Source organism: Rhododendron vialii, chromosome 13a, assembly GCF_030253575.1.
Source record: "Rhododendron vialii isolate Sample 1 chromosome 13a, ASM3025357v1".
In the NCBI taxonomy this organism is placed as follows: domain Eukaryota; kingdom Viridiplantae; phylum Streptophyta; class Magnoliopsida; order Ericales; family Ericaceae; genus Rhododendron; species Rhododendron vialii.
Genome location: NC_080569.1, coordinates 23,989,163 through 24,004,083, shown reverse-complemented (window position 1 = coordinate 24,004,083; position 14,921 = coordinate 23,989,163). Strand labels below are relative to the sequence as shown.

Here is a 14,921-nt window from a genome sequence, read left to right as displayed (position 1 = left end):
GCAGTAGCTGTATTACAATTCAAGAACAGAGCAAATGCCAAATGAAAGCAATGTATGCAGTTTCAATCTTCCAGACATTCATTAAAATCACACAACAACAAAAAAAAAAATCAAAGTGGAACAAAAAAATACACCGAATAAGATCTTCCATCAAAATGCAAAGCATGACAACTGGTAAGAAGTGAATAACTACGGATTACCCCCCAAATTTTATGTAGACCTACACTATATTCCATTATTATTAAGTAAAATAATAAAATTGGTATAAATTTTTTATTTATATATAATAAATTCTCACGGTTCGGTTCGGTTAATCCGCGGTTTCGTAATAAAAATTCATGGACCGAACTGCGAGTCACGGTTTCCTAAATTTTCAATCCGTGTTCGGACCATTAATCCACGGACAAAATCCAAAAGGTATGGATCGGTTCGGTCCGGACTGATTTCACGGTTAACGGATTTTCTGAGCAACCCTATAAAATATAGGGGTAAATAGTAGTTTTTTTTGTATAAGTTACGGGTAACCCTAGTTGAGTTTCAGTAGTTCATTTTTTTTCTAGTTTTTTTTATTTTATGTTATGTACTGTAATGAAACAATCTACTAGTGTTTAGACTCTTTTGAATCTAATTTCTGAAATAGGCCTTTGATAGTTTATGTAACAAATACTTTTTGGTGGTGTTAAACATAATTCTGAGTGTAACCTTCTTCCCTTTTAGTATGGGATATGTGCTTGAGCTTTATTTTTACTAAAATCCGTGAACAAAACCGTAATCGATCCGCAAGTCATGGATTGGATTAAAACCGGACCGTAGGACTTTTCGTCCGGACACGGATTTCATTTTATAAATACCCTGACTAGCGGTTCGGTCCTCAGATTCCTAAAAATCCAAACCGGACCGGACCATGAGCAGCCCTATCTATAACGATGCAGAACTCTCTAGAAGAATGGAGAACAATCTAAATTATTATGGAACGGTCTACAATGTAAGAGAATGTTATATATTTTTCTGGAAGGTTCTAGAAAGAAGTTAGAGAGTTTCAAAAAATTCTAGAGAATTTTGGAATGTTCTACAAGATTAAATGTTGCGTTCAAAACTTGTGGAGATGTGAAGAAGGAAAGATCTTTTTTAGGAGGATTTTAGAAGGAGAATGTGGGCCGTTGGGAGAAAATAATCCTAGCAGTTCATTGAGGAGATGGAGGACTATAAAAAGAACAAATGTGCTCATTTATGAGTGTGCATTTTTTTTAAAAAAAGATCACTATATTATGAGTGTGCATTTGTGTAAACTATTTTACAAAGTGGTTGTTGAACCAATAAAAGAATAGTATTTTGAATTTGTCCAAACTTCCATTAAAAGAATAGGTTGGTCAAGCCAGATGCCAATTAGTGCAAGGATTTTCTTGAATTTTTTTAAATTTCTATATGAATTTTGAAATATGGCAGAGTGGGAATGAACTACTACAATAATAGATATGCGTCACACTAAGGAGATTCACAAAGATCACAGTTTTCAGTGAAAGCGTGATAAAAAGTGGTGCTTAAATTTTTTTATCTCAGTTTAAGTCCAAAACTGAGATAAAAAGTGGGTTTTAGCATGAAATAAAAGACCTCACTCTTGCGGCTAGATAAAAGAAAAACAACCTCACCCATGCGGCGTGATAAAAGATTTTCAGGGCGAAAAAAATGAAATAAAAGATCTCGCTCTTGTAGCGAGATAAAAGAGAAAAGACCTCACCCTTGTGGCATGATAATAAATAGAAAAGACCTCACCCTTGTGGTGTGATAAAAATTTTTAGGGCAGAAAAGAATGAGATAAAAGATCTCCCTCTTATGACGAGATAAAAGAGAAATGACCTCACCATTGTAGTGTGATAAAAAAAACTTTAGCGCGGAAAAAAGTAAGATAAATGATCTCACTTTTGCGGCGAGATAAAAGCTTACCTGTTTAGGCTTTTCACGTGGGCAGGCTGGTACTCATTTAGGCAGATTTTGAAAAATTATGTGAGAATAATAATGTTGTTTAAGAACTTTGAAAAGTTCTTTTTTTCTTTTTTACAACAGGTAATAAGATAAACCCTAATTACACTCGTCTCAAAAAATCTTCACGCCCAAAAAGATCGAGATCAAGAGAGAGAGAAAGAGAGAGAGAGAGAAGGCAAATCCCACAACTGGGTTTCACAGGTGTCCAGTTGTTTTTTCGACAACGGGCGGACTGTTCCACTAGTGCCCGATTTTCACGTGGGCGAACCGTGATCTTTATGATTTACTGTAGTAGTGAAATTTAGTTATTTCAGATGTCTTCCAAGTATACGTTTGACACATTAGGTAAAAAAATAATTATATTATTACGGCTTAGTCTTATCTGAAAAGGATTAAAATCCAATCGAGAAGCTATCATTGAAATTGAAATTCAATATAAACACAAAATCCATGTGAAATGGTTAGTTTATAAAAAAATATATATAAAGTTTGTCTATAATGTTACAATTTGGAGGTTCTGATAATTTTCATAAAAATACAAAGCGTACACTACAACAAAAAATACTATTGTCTACTAAATTTACTAGCTAAAACTAAATTTTTCGCCCAAGAAAATCTTTTGGTGACCAACAACTAATTTTGATTGGCAAAAGATCTGTTGTCGTATTTTTAAAATTTTTTAAACAATGTCTATATATGTATTTTTATATCATGTTAATTGCATTTCAAAAAAAAATCAGCAAATTTTATGCAAAAAAAATAGTTTTCTCACTTTAGGAAGTATATATAAATATTTTTGTTTTCCTAATATAATATAAGTTCTTGGCTAGCTTAGTGGTAAGGGTTTGGAAAATCAACTAATAGTGCGTGGGTTCGAAACTTGGCAATGACAAGAAAAGATAGTCTAGTATATATAAAGAAAAGATCACGCGCAATGATTTTCCATCTCAGTTTATGATGGTGTCACGGCTTATAACCGTGATAAAAGAGAAACGATCACACCTTTTGGCTGTGATTATTTTTCTTTTTCAATCACGGTTGTGATAAAAAAGAATGACTTACAATCACACCTAAATCCACCACGGTAGCAGGAGCGTGATGAAAAGCTTACAATCACGACCAATAGCTGTGATCTTTTTGGTTTATTGTAGTAATGGAATCAAAGAAAAATTTCAAGAGGGAATGAGGAGTTTAATGTTTGATAGGTCATGCGTGTTGGTGAGTTTCTTAAATGCTAGACACAAAATGTTAAAGCTGTGATATTTTGTCTAGCACGTAAAAGTTAATCTCTTCAAATGTCATAATGAATGACTCTACTTCTAGTCTTACATTTCCTCGAAAAATCAAGCCAAAAGAAGGAGTTATTATGTACTTAACATATACTTTGGAACATACATTAACAAAAACCCATAAATAAATAAAGGAAAATTCTAAAATCAGCCTAATGGGCTAACAATAATAAGTGTGTAAATGTGTATTAAAAGGTGCAAAAAATACACAAAATTACGTATTTTTCTTGTCTTCTAGTGTATTTATCGTCAGTCAAGTGGGCGGATAATAGCAAGACGGATGAATAAAAACAAAAAAAGAATTCAATGTAAAACTAAACCTCGTACTCTCCGTCAAATGATCCTCTGTGCGAGACAACATGATTCTTGTTTTCCTACACAATCAAACACTTTTCTTAAGTAAATGAGTTATGCCCTGTGCTCGGTAAATTTACCCAATTACCCTTTGTGATTGTCACCTTGCACTAATTCTTTGGTAAGGCAAACTGACCAAATTGACCTTCGTTGTGTTCACCAGGAAATGTAGTACGAGACATTCGGTTCCATATTACTAGCTTTGGACCATTGTGTAGAGAAATGGGACGTGGTCAAGTTTTGAATTCTCAAATATGGTCCAGTTTTGACGGCCCGCCCTAGGTCCAAAAACTGATCGAATCGACTCATGTCTCAAATCTTTCTAATAGTATGATAATATATGTAGTTAACAAAATAATTTGATCTAACATCGATTGCTATGTCATCAATTCACATTTGTAGACGAAAAAATGGACGGTGAAAGTTTGAACGGTTCAATTTGTCTTGACATAACTATCGGTGTTTGATCAATTTGATTTTTTTAGTGGGACTTACTTTTTCGGTGAGAAATCCAAGTTCAATTCATCAAATATATTAGCAACAACATGGTTCACGGCGGCGGCAGGTGGTTTCAGGCATTTAGGTGTTTGGTAGGGTTGCCAGGTGTTTGCGGCTAAATTTAGCGGTGGTGATGATTCGGATGCGTGACATTTGCAGCTGGATTAGGGCGTTTTTGGGATCAGCGACATACGACGGATTCAGGGCGGTCTGCGCGACGGTAGCAGCGTTTCGAATCCCAATCATTTGTTTGTGGTTTCCGACAGTGTGGTGGTTCGAGTGGTGGGGTTTCAGTTTTCGGGTGTTTAGGATTTTGGTTGGTCTTGGACCAGCGTTCGGGTCTCAAGCAGTGTGGAGATTTAGTAATTTTAATTTCATTTCTGTCCTTGTCCTTTTAATTTTTGTAATACTGTAGAGATTAATAAAAAAAATTGCCAATTAAAAAAAGAAGAGATCTTCTCCACCGAAAAATATGATTTTCATGCCTATATGGTGGAATGATCCTTGACCTAATTAAAGAAAACAAATTCCTTGCCATTGGACAACAAAATTCATCTGCACTGAGGTAATATTTCTTTCATTTCATAACTTCTAACCAAGGCCAATCAAGTCTTTTCCCCACCACACCTCCATTTCCCCACAAAACAACACAAAAGGGCAATTCCGGTAAACAAACTCGACCAATCCACTCTCCTCTGTCCTCAGTGGCCCCCACACTACACACCAACAAACCCACCCTCAAAAACCTCCATTTATTCCTCCTCCTCCCTCTCAACAAAACACTCATCACAAGTCACAAAATCTATCAAACCATCCGATCTCTCCCATGGCCTCACTTCCAGTTCTCCTTTCACCGCAATTCACCCACACAATTTTCTCTCTCCTCCTCCTCCTCTCTCTCCTCTCCCTCACTCATCCCCTCTCCATCCACGACCTCCTCAAGAGCCAGGGCCTCCCAGCCGGACTCTTCCCCAACAACGTCAAGTCATACGATTTAGACCCATATGGCAGGCTCAAAGTGTACATGGACCGGCCCTGCACGGCCAAGTTTGAGACCAGGGTGTTTTTCGACAGCGTGGTACGGGCTAATCTCAGCTACGGCAGTCTTACTGGGCTGGAGGGACTGTCTCAGGAAGAGCTGTTTCTTTGGTTACCGGTTAAGGACATAATCGTCTATGACCGGGACTCGGGTTTGATCTTGTTCGATATTGGGTATGCTCACAAGGAGCTGTCTCTCTCCCTCTTTGAAGACCCTCCTGTTTGTCAGCCCCAAGGTGCTCCCAACCTCTCTCTCTCTCTCTCTCTCTCTCTCTCTCTCTCTCTCACACACACACACACACATGCGTACGTACAAACGTAACAACATACAATGACGTGGTTGAATTTCAGGCCCACCAAAAGTAACAGTTGTGGTAGGATTCGAGGTTTTAAATAGCGGTAGCGGCCAAAAAAGCATATGGGTGTGTAGCGGCCCATGTCACAATAAGGGTAGAATGTAAATGTGTTATATGATACGTAGCGGAAAATTGGGTGAAGTAGTCGTGACATTTTTAAGATAGTTTTTCATGCGGTGTAGTTAAGCAATTGTACCGTTCAAGTATTGGTTGTACCGGGCGTGGAGTACAAAGCGATACTTGAACCATTGCATACCTATGCGAATTTTGAGTAGTAACTGTATCGAAAGGCCAGCCCGGTGCTTTCGGGCAACCTTAGTAGCAAACTGAATTAAACTACATTCGTGTGGGTTTCATGCACTTCGAATTCGATAATCCTTACAAACTTATGAATGAATGATTGCTACATTTTCTTACCACTGTTCAGGATCCATGTTTTGAATAGTTTAAGGGAGTTTCCCCTGAATTCAATTACTTGTTCGAATTTCTTTTCTTTCTAGCTACTGCTAATTTTTCTTAACAGACTAATAACGTGGGGAATTGGATTTAACATTTGTCTTATGTTAATGCCAGGCGTCTTATTGAAAGATGGTGGCCGGAAGGAGTTGGCACTTCAAGTTCAGAGCTAAAAGAAGACAAAGCCTTCTTTCTGACATGATTTTGTTTTTTGTGCTTTCCCCCCCCCCCCCCCTCCGTGTTTCCTTGTGGAAAAGAACAAAAAGTGGAACATTTAAGGGTTCTTAGAAGCTGATAGGATCGTAGTTTTGCTAATGGAAATGAAACAAACTTTGGAGTCCATGAACTGATTATGTGAAGCCGAGTGTGTCTGAATTAATGAAGGTTTGTTGTATAAATTAGCCGAGTGTGTCTGAATTAATGAAGGTTTGTTGTATAAATTAATTTGTCTAGAAATGGGCTTTCACGTTTTGAAATTTGGGTAAAGTCATTTAGACGATGAAATCAAGTTTAGAGTTGAAATCATATCTGAGTTCGAGTTCTTTCACTGCTGTTATTACTTGCAACTTTCACTATTCAATTCCAAACCTCATAATCGTCAATAGGAAACCGATTGCATTTGGGAATCAGTAACATCGATAACCTGGTTAAACGGCCCATCTTATATAGCCATGATCTCCTCATGTAGACTTCGATGTGGGAGGAAGTCTTTGCAAACTCTCTACCTTTATGCCCTACCGAGGGATTTGAACGCCAAAGTCACCCCAGCTCACACAGAAAGGCAAAAAATGATTTGAACACTAGAGTCACCCAGCTAATGTTGAAAAACTTTGGGGACAAAGAAGTAAGCTCACATAAAGCGAAGGTCTGTTTGTCTATAATCCGAAAACGATCCCACCAACTCTAACTTTAGGCAACGTGGTGCACACCGAAAACCAAATGCCAAATTTCATACATACATATATATATATATATACATATATATATATATATATATATATATATATAAATATTTGTTATAATCCAAAAACGATCTCACCAACTCTAACTTTAGGCAGCGTGGTGCACATCGAAAACCAAATCCCACCTCCACAGTTATCTGGCACAAATTTTCACTTGCAGAGATGGTAGCCCAAAGTATTTGACTATTATTATGGGAGTTGCTTCAAAAACTTGTACTTATAGTGCACTAACCTCCAACCTCTGACAATAACAAAGAGTGTAGACAATTTTCAATTTTGTTATACTCTGAAAAACATTAGCAGCTGGGTATTGTAGACCATGTTTGGTTTAGATTTTGAGGGAGGTTTTTAAGAGTAACGAGTGAAGAGAGATCGATAGATAGAGAAAATTTATTGGGAATCGTGCACAGGAGTTTTGAGTCTCCCAAACGAACAAGCCCGTAGAGATTCACTAACATGCTCTAGTATGCATGGGCCATGTTTAAGAGAGTCCTTGACAGAGAACAAGACAAATGGACCTGGTAACTTTGGATCCTACCATATGCTGTTCCAATGATTTGGAAGTATGCATTGCAGGCCAGCTATGCCATTTCAGTGCCTTTATGAACAAAAAGCACTGGGGGGGCCGGCGGTGTAGTTACTTTCAAGTTTTCAACAGACCAAGGTTAAGGTGTGCAGTGCGGATTCATGTGTTTGGATCTTTCCCCTGTGACATTACATATAGCCTTTCTGACCACCAACACTGGGCCCGCCCTGAGGTTAAGAGTACGTAGTTTGATTGATGGAAAAAGTTCGCAAAGTTTAAGGTGGGAAAATTCACTAGGAAGATTATAATGATCTTAGGTTTATGTTTGACTAGAAAGAAGAAAAAAAAAACTTGAATAAAGGTTTCATGATACCAACATTCTCTTTGGGAACCTTAATTGGAATAATGTTAACGATGGTGGGGGATTCGTTTTGTTTCTCTATATTTTCCTTGTCTTTTTTTATAACAGTTTGATCATTTAGGATTCCATCGCTCAACTTGTTCTGGTTGCAATTAGGGGTGAGCAAAATAACCGTCAAACCGTGAATTCATTCCAACCCAATCCAAACCGACTAGTTTGGTTTGGTTTTTTAGTGATGTGGTTTGATTTTGGTTTTAAAAATGTAGAAATTAAACCGTGTTAAATGGTTTGGTCTGTAGATTTACATTAATGGTTTTGATTCCGAACCGTATAACACACACATATACTATAATATGTTTAGATACATTAAATAAAATTATTTTTCTAATCTAATTCTCTGTTCCACCACCCTATTATTTTACTTCCAAATTGATACCTTAAACTTCTATATATGCAATAACCTATTCCTACAATTTCAATACACTAAACATAGGTTCGACTAAGTCAATTGATATCTCACTCTTTTTGCTCGGTTACGAATTTTCTAATCTAATACTCTATTCTATGGCTCTATTCCTTCGATTATATCTTGTATTCTACTCTTATTTAGTTAGTTGATGTTAGTAAGTTTTGGTGATTTTTATATAACTAGCTAGTTTAATATAAGTTTTGGTATTCAATTTTAAGTACTTCAAATAGTTTGTGGATGATATATCAATTTCGAGCGAACCGTAGTTAAAAACCGAAATCGAACCGTCTTTTAATGGTTTGGATTGGTTTGGTTATATAAATTTTATGGGTTGATTTGGTTCTCCAAATTCTTAATCCGTAGGTAATGGTTTGATTCTTGATTTATTATAAAACCGGACCAATCCGGTCCATACTCTCCCCTAGTTGCAATCGTAGTTGGTGCAAGAATAAAACTGCAATATCGTATCCTATTTATTGTACTAGTACGAAATGTACGGAAAATAAATCATTTACTTGTCTAATTATCTATAAGTACGAAAACGAAAAGGATTCAACGACGAATTTTTCGTTTGACTAGGAAAAAAAGAGAAGGATTCAAGCGTAGACAGAATGCAGTCCCACAACAAGGACTGCACCCTCAGGTTGGGCATATTTTTTTTTTACGTGTCTACCAAGATAATCGCAATCGTTCAATCAGATATCATCAGATATGATTTCAGAATTCATTTATCTTGAGTCAAATGAACTAAATGGGTTTAGATTCGGTGTGTTGAAGTGAATTTTCTTTTCCAAGATAAATGGATCCCAAAATCATATCTATCGATATCTGATCGACATGAAGGATTGATCAATTCATCTTTGCGTTCTCGAGAAGAACCATAAATGCTCCCAACCTGAGGGCAGCAGGAAAGCCAAGTCTGATAGCATAAAGAGATGAAAACATTAAGGACATGGTACATTTCATAAAAAAAAAACCATAAGACAAACTGAAGGGATCTAATCCAAATTTCTTTATTTTTTTTTAAATCCTCATCTAAATTTCTTTCTCATTTCTTATGCTAAAAACTGTTCAGTATGTGTAAACATGTGAGTTGGCAGTCTCACCTTGAAACAAAAACAAAAAAACAGAGAGAAGTAGAAGAATTTATTGGTTCCTCTGAAATCTTAATTTAGCCACTGTGAATCGATTGTTTCGAGTTGGAAGCAGACCTACTAGAAGAGACTATTTCTCAGTTGTGGCGTGTTGGTTTCTTCTCGTGATTCGGATGTACGACACAATCGAACCAACCAAAGCCGTCGCGAATCCGCCAAGGATCACATCCCCTCCGGCCGCAGAGTTGTCTGACGAATGATGCCTTGTTACCCGTCTATTCCCCGCTACATTTCCTAATCCCGAGTCATTCCCATGGTACGATGGAGCCAAACTTGGAACTGGTACATCCCGAGGTCCAAACACTGCTGGTGCAACGAGCTCCAAAGATTCAGACCCACTAGTCTTTCCCATAAAGATGGAGATCAATTCAGCTAATACAATGCACAGAATAAGAAACCTAGACATGAGATTTTACTAGGAAGGGGATACAAATGAGAGGTTGTTGTTATAAGAAGAGAAAGATTTGGATTTGGTCTTAGTTGGCAATGGGAATTGGGGTAGGTCAGAATTAAGTCCATCAAGCATTTTAAACTTCCAAGTGGAATGTGTTGGCTTTTTGGATTCTATTGGTACTAATTCAACTAGGGCAGGTGGTCTTGGGGAAGATATACTTTTCGACCGAGTTCTAGTCCATGTTTCTTTTTAAGTCTTTCTTGGGCTAAAAATAATAATCAGAGTCGTTCACTTCACAGTACTTATTGAGAAAAAATATTTGCGTTAAGAATCAATTGGATTGGGCATCGTTTGCGAACCGGAGGGTAATAGATCATAGCAAAATGGAGTGAAACCTAGTCCGGTTTAAGGGGTGTTTGCGATAGTTGTGGATACAGATTTTAGATTTCAACTTCCGATTCTGGAGCAAATTTTAGATGCCGGATTTTAGTAGAGGTTGAGAACTTGCGAGATAATGAAAATTTCATTCCTTTTGTGAAAATTCGTGTTGCAGAATTTCAAAAGCTATTTAAACCCAGTTTTAAAATTTTGAGAATTTTTTCCTTTTTCAGGATATCAAAATCTATAGATGATTCTAAAAATCCATTATGTAGAATTTTTGACAACCGTTATAAATTAATTTTCAAAAGCTAGAATCTATCAAAATAATTTTTCACAAACACCCACCTAGCTCGGGGAAAGAGGGATATAAGACGTAATAATGACTTCCACCGATATTTCCCGGAAAATACGGAGGCAAGAGGAGAAACACAACTGTCTTCCTCCTCTCTACTTAACTGAGTGAATTTTTTATGTGGAATATATGAATTGTATTTGACTGCTTTTCTTTCTTTTTTTTGGTCAAGCAGAAAATGTATTTGACTGCTTTTCACCGAAAGGATTGTTTGAACATATTTGTGGCGGGCACGGCTCGGCAAATTGGACCAGGAGAGGCGTGGCTAGCTAGATCTGTGGACTTAAGGATTGGTTGGTCCGGCGGCGCATAGTCGTTACGCCTCCTCTGGATTAGTCCTGTCGAGCCAAGTTCGTCTACCAGCAGTGGAACCATGTACCCGGATGCAGGTCATTCAGTTACAACGTTTTGTTTGGCAGATACCCGCCGGGCCAATTGTTAACTCTGCAGAAGTCTGAATACCGAGCTCCGCCAGGCTGCATCAACCGGCAGCCACCGAGCCACCCCTGATCCCTGACTTGGAGAGGAAGTCAGGAAGAGTCGAGTAGGTGTGACAGGTGGAATGGAACCGTTTTTCTAATTATACGAGCAGATCGTGTTAGGACATAGACTGCGGACCTGATTTGGCGCCACGATTGGTGAGCCAATCACCTATTGCGTGGAGCATACACGTGGGCTAATCTCCAAGTTTCCTTTACCTATAAAAGGAGCAGTCCCCCTTGAGAGGAAGGTAATCAACTCTTCTCCTCCAAAATCCTAAACTTAAACCTAATAAGCTTATCTTCCCTCTTACTAACTTAACCGTCAGAGTGCCTATCCCGGACTCCCCACGATCCGGGTTTGGGCACTAATGCGGGTGCTACTTGTGCAGATCACCATCACACTCAAGATATTCCAACCTAGCCACTATCCCATCCAAGGTTCGACTGGACAAAGCACGGCACCACAATATTTTTTAGCCAAATCAATGACAAAAAAACATTTCACACTAGTTATAATAGGTTCATAGGCGGCGCTAGAATTTTAGTTTAGCGGTGACTACTAAAGAAATTTCATTTTGTATACAAAGCAGCTCCATATGAAATCAACATATTTATTTTGGTTGAAAATTTATTGAGCCTAGTTTGTTTTGTTTCTGTTGAGCTTGACTATCTACTTACTCAATAATTTAAGTGAATTCTCATTTACTTTGGCTAAGTAAGAATATTTTTAGTGTCGACTATATTAAAAAAAATAAATTATATGCAAAGAAATACAAAAATTTAGTGCAATTTTTTAGCCCGGTTCCCGAAACATACAGTGCAGCCGCTCCTGAATTCGTTTGAAAAGTCTTTTTGCTTTAGGTAGTTTCAGAAGTAGCCCGTATGTGACACACATACTGTCCGTTCGGATGGAGGATTTGTTTTGGGTGGATATGTAATAAGGATGGATTTAAAGGTGGATATGTAATGAGGAGTGATATGTTAAGAATGGTGACCCCATCTATTAAGAATGGTGGATTTATAATACGGTGTTTGGATGATTTTTTGAGACGGAGGATATAAAAGGTGGATATGATGGGATTAGATGTCGAATGACTGAATTGCCCCCACTTAGTTTTTTAAATGATCAAAATTCGTTGACTAAATTATAATTAAAGTAAATACATATTTATCATTAATTGTAGGATAAAATAATTTCATTTTATTTTAGAAATGTTTAAACCGTACTATTATTTATTAGCAAAAAAATAGTATTTTCCGGAATATTTAAAAAAATAATAATTGGAAGGTGAAATTTTTATACCCCATCATATGTATATGTGAGATATACACAGCCCCCATGCCTCTATCCTCGTTTCTATAATTTCCTCCAAACAAAAAAAAAAACAAAAAACCCCATCTTAGAGGTACCACTCCTCCTATGACGCCGACATGAACGACGACAGGGGTACACCTTCTTCTCCGACCCCGACGAACTCTGTGAGGTACCACTTCTCCTCTCTCTCTCTCTCTCTCTCTCTCTCGATACCGTGAACATATCTCAAGATTGTCATAGCTAAAGATCAAGGTTGCTGGGTTCGACCTCATCTATCTATCTTCTTCTTCTTCGTAGAACACTATGTGGGGGTGAGGGTGGATTTGGAAAGGTAAAAGAGTCCCAAATCTCCCATATTTGCTAACGATAGGGGCAAAGCTCTGCTTGGCAAATCCACCCAAAACACTGTTGGAGGTGGATTTGTTGTCCCAACAGTGTTTTAATCCACCCTCCCAAAATTACAACCAAAGATCAGATATGAGTGGGACCAGGAGATGAAATCCAGTCGGCTCCATATCCGGCCTCCAATTCCGGCATCCAAATAGGGCGATAGAGTGCCCGAGCAATATACAATTTTAATATACACTTGCGAATATAATCGTATTCAGAGCCGTTTGATACATGTGACTTCGTGTACATCGAACGACCCCAATCACGGTTGTATCTGAAGTTGTGTTATAAAATTGTGTTCCTAGTGTTTTTTAGCCTTTTCCAAAGGTCTATAATGTTCCATTTCAACAATCTTGGAAGTTGGAACTGCACACAGAAATTTCAAAGTCAAAATACAAGTGATGCAGCATTTATTTGGTTTCTATCTTTGGATATTTTAGTTTTGATAGTAGGTGGAGAAAAAAATATGGTAATGATTGGGGAGATGGATAATGAGTAGAGAGAGATAGAGAGAAAAATGAAAGTAATAATTAAAGAAATATGATAATGATTGAAGAAAGAAATAGGATAATGATTAAAATAAAATAAAATAAAACTTAAAAACGAACAAAGCAGCGATTTTTATTCAAAGAATTGTATTGAGTTGTGTTTTAATTATGGGCGAATTACACTAATCTCCCCTGTGGTTTTTGACAAATATACTGACCTCCCATCTGGTTCTAGAAATTACTCTCACATTTCTAGAACAGGAGGGATGTTAGTGTATTTGTTAGAAACCTCAGAAGAGATCAGTGTAATTTACCCTTTAATTATCTGTAATAGCACAAAACATCCTTTCAGTTCTTTTGAACTCTTTAAAATTTGTATGAATGGACTTCAGTAGGTAATTTGCAATAGATCCCGCCCTGTCATATTCCTTTAACCATTTTCAGATCTTCCATGTAATGAACGTAGGACCAATTGACCATTGTTCCAGTTATGGAGAAAAACAACGTGACACAAAGGAACCAGCAGAGTAGTCTTAAAAGCATCATTAAATATCTTGTTGCTTGTTGCTAGTTTTGAATTCTTCGATATTTTCCTTCATTGTCGTCGTTGATAACCTTGGCTATTTAATTTGCAGTCTCTTAACAAATGTAGTTCCTTCTTTCTTCATGTACGTAGTGGCCTATGGGCTTCTTACAAAATTAGTGGACATGACCTATTGGGGCATTATCCACCCACATAGGATCGGTCTGGAAAAAGCCTACTGACATGTGTCTAACCACCATAGACAGGCGGAGGAGCAGGTTAGTAGACGTGCAACAAAGTGTGATCAATTTAGAATTGAACAACTAAATTAGTTCTGTGAACATGTGTTTGCCATTGTGAATGGGAGGTGGGGATGCCTTGGTCACTTTTCTTTTTTGGGACTATTTTCAACTGGCGTTCAATGATGACGAATTTCTACCTCAACAAGCAGCATTAGTTGTATTAGTTGTGGCTCTGATACCACTTTGTTGGAAAAGGTTTACGTCGAAAGAGACTTCTGGAAGGGGGAAGGAATACTAGAGAGAATAGTGGGGAAGTAAGCACTTGTATTCCAGTTGAACTCAAACTTTTTGGCTTAGTACAAAAATGACAAGAGCTCATCTATATTCATACAACTCCATGGAAGGTTCTAGATATCTTCTTACAAGATAATATTTTGGTAGTTTCTAGAGTTACAATGTTCTAGATGCTAGATCTTCTAGAAACCAGATATTTATATCTCCTTCATAATATCTTTTTTCAATTTTTTCATGCTGTGTCTTTCTTTCTTTTTCAATGCATCAGAATCTGTGAAGTACATTATGGTTGAAGTAATAGCTATTTGTGCTAAGAAATCAAGTGTGCTTGTTTCAATACTTTGCTTTATTAGACTTACAATTGTGTGAATGCTTGTTTTGATTTTTCTAATTTTTGTTTGTCCTTTACAATGCAGTTTTGGTAGAAAAACATAAACACTGATTTTAGGAAAGCTCAAAAAATGAGAGTCGAACCCCAACACCAGTGGCCAGAAACTGAGGTAAATGAGAAAAGAGTTGCACGATTAAGATTAGAGTGCCTCAAAAGTCAAGAGCAAAAGGGCATACACAAAGTCAGTACGATCTTAGAGAGAGATCAGCAACAAACATGCAAG

The 14,921-nt window shown here is 37.3% G+C and overlaps 1 protein-coding gene across 2 annotated transcripts; it reads left to right on the top strand.

Moving 5' to 3' along the window:
• The first annotated feature begins 4,868 nt into the window (after nt 1-4,868).
• LOC131313571 (uncharacterized) lies at nt 4,869-6,476 on the top strand. 2 transcript variants are annotated; one of them, XR_009196246.1, is made up of 3 exons: nt 4,869-5,398; nt 6,092-6,358; nt 6,401-6,476. XR_009196246.1 is itself a non-coding variant. In XM_058341949.1 (2 exons), the coding sequence occupies exons 1-2, from the start codon at nt 4,951-4,953 to the stop codon at nt 6,145-6,147; spliced, it is 504 nt and encodes a 167-aa protein (XP_058197932.1). In that variant the 5' UTR covers nt 4,869-4,950; the 3' UTR covers nt 6,148-6,375. The 2 variants fall into 2 exon arrangements, 1 of the variants encoding a protein (XP_058197932.1); XM_058341949.1 differs by lacking the exon at nt 6,401-6,476 and having other exon boundaries at nt 6,092-6,375.
• Nucleotides 6,477-14,921: the final 8,445 nt, after the last annotated feature.

What these genes read in the sequence shown, in the direction of transcription:
- LOC131313571 (XM_058341949.1), top strand. Translation starts at nt 4,951, where the DNA reads ATGGCCTCACTTCCAGTTCTCCTTTCACCGCAATTCACCCACACAATT. An exon ending in TCCTGTTTGTCAGCCCCAAG is followed by an intron (nt 5,399 to 6,091) that starts GTGCTCCCAACC and finishes TGTTAATGCCAG; the next exon opens with GCGTCTTATTGAAAGATGGT.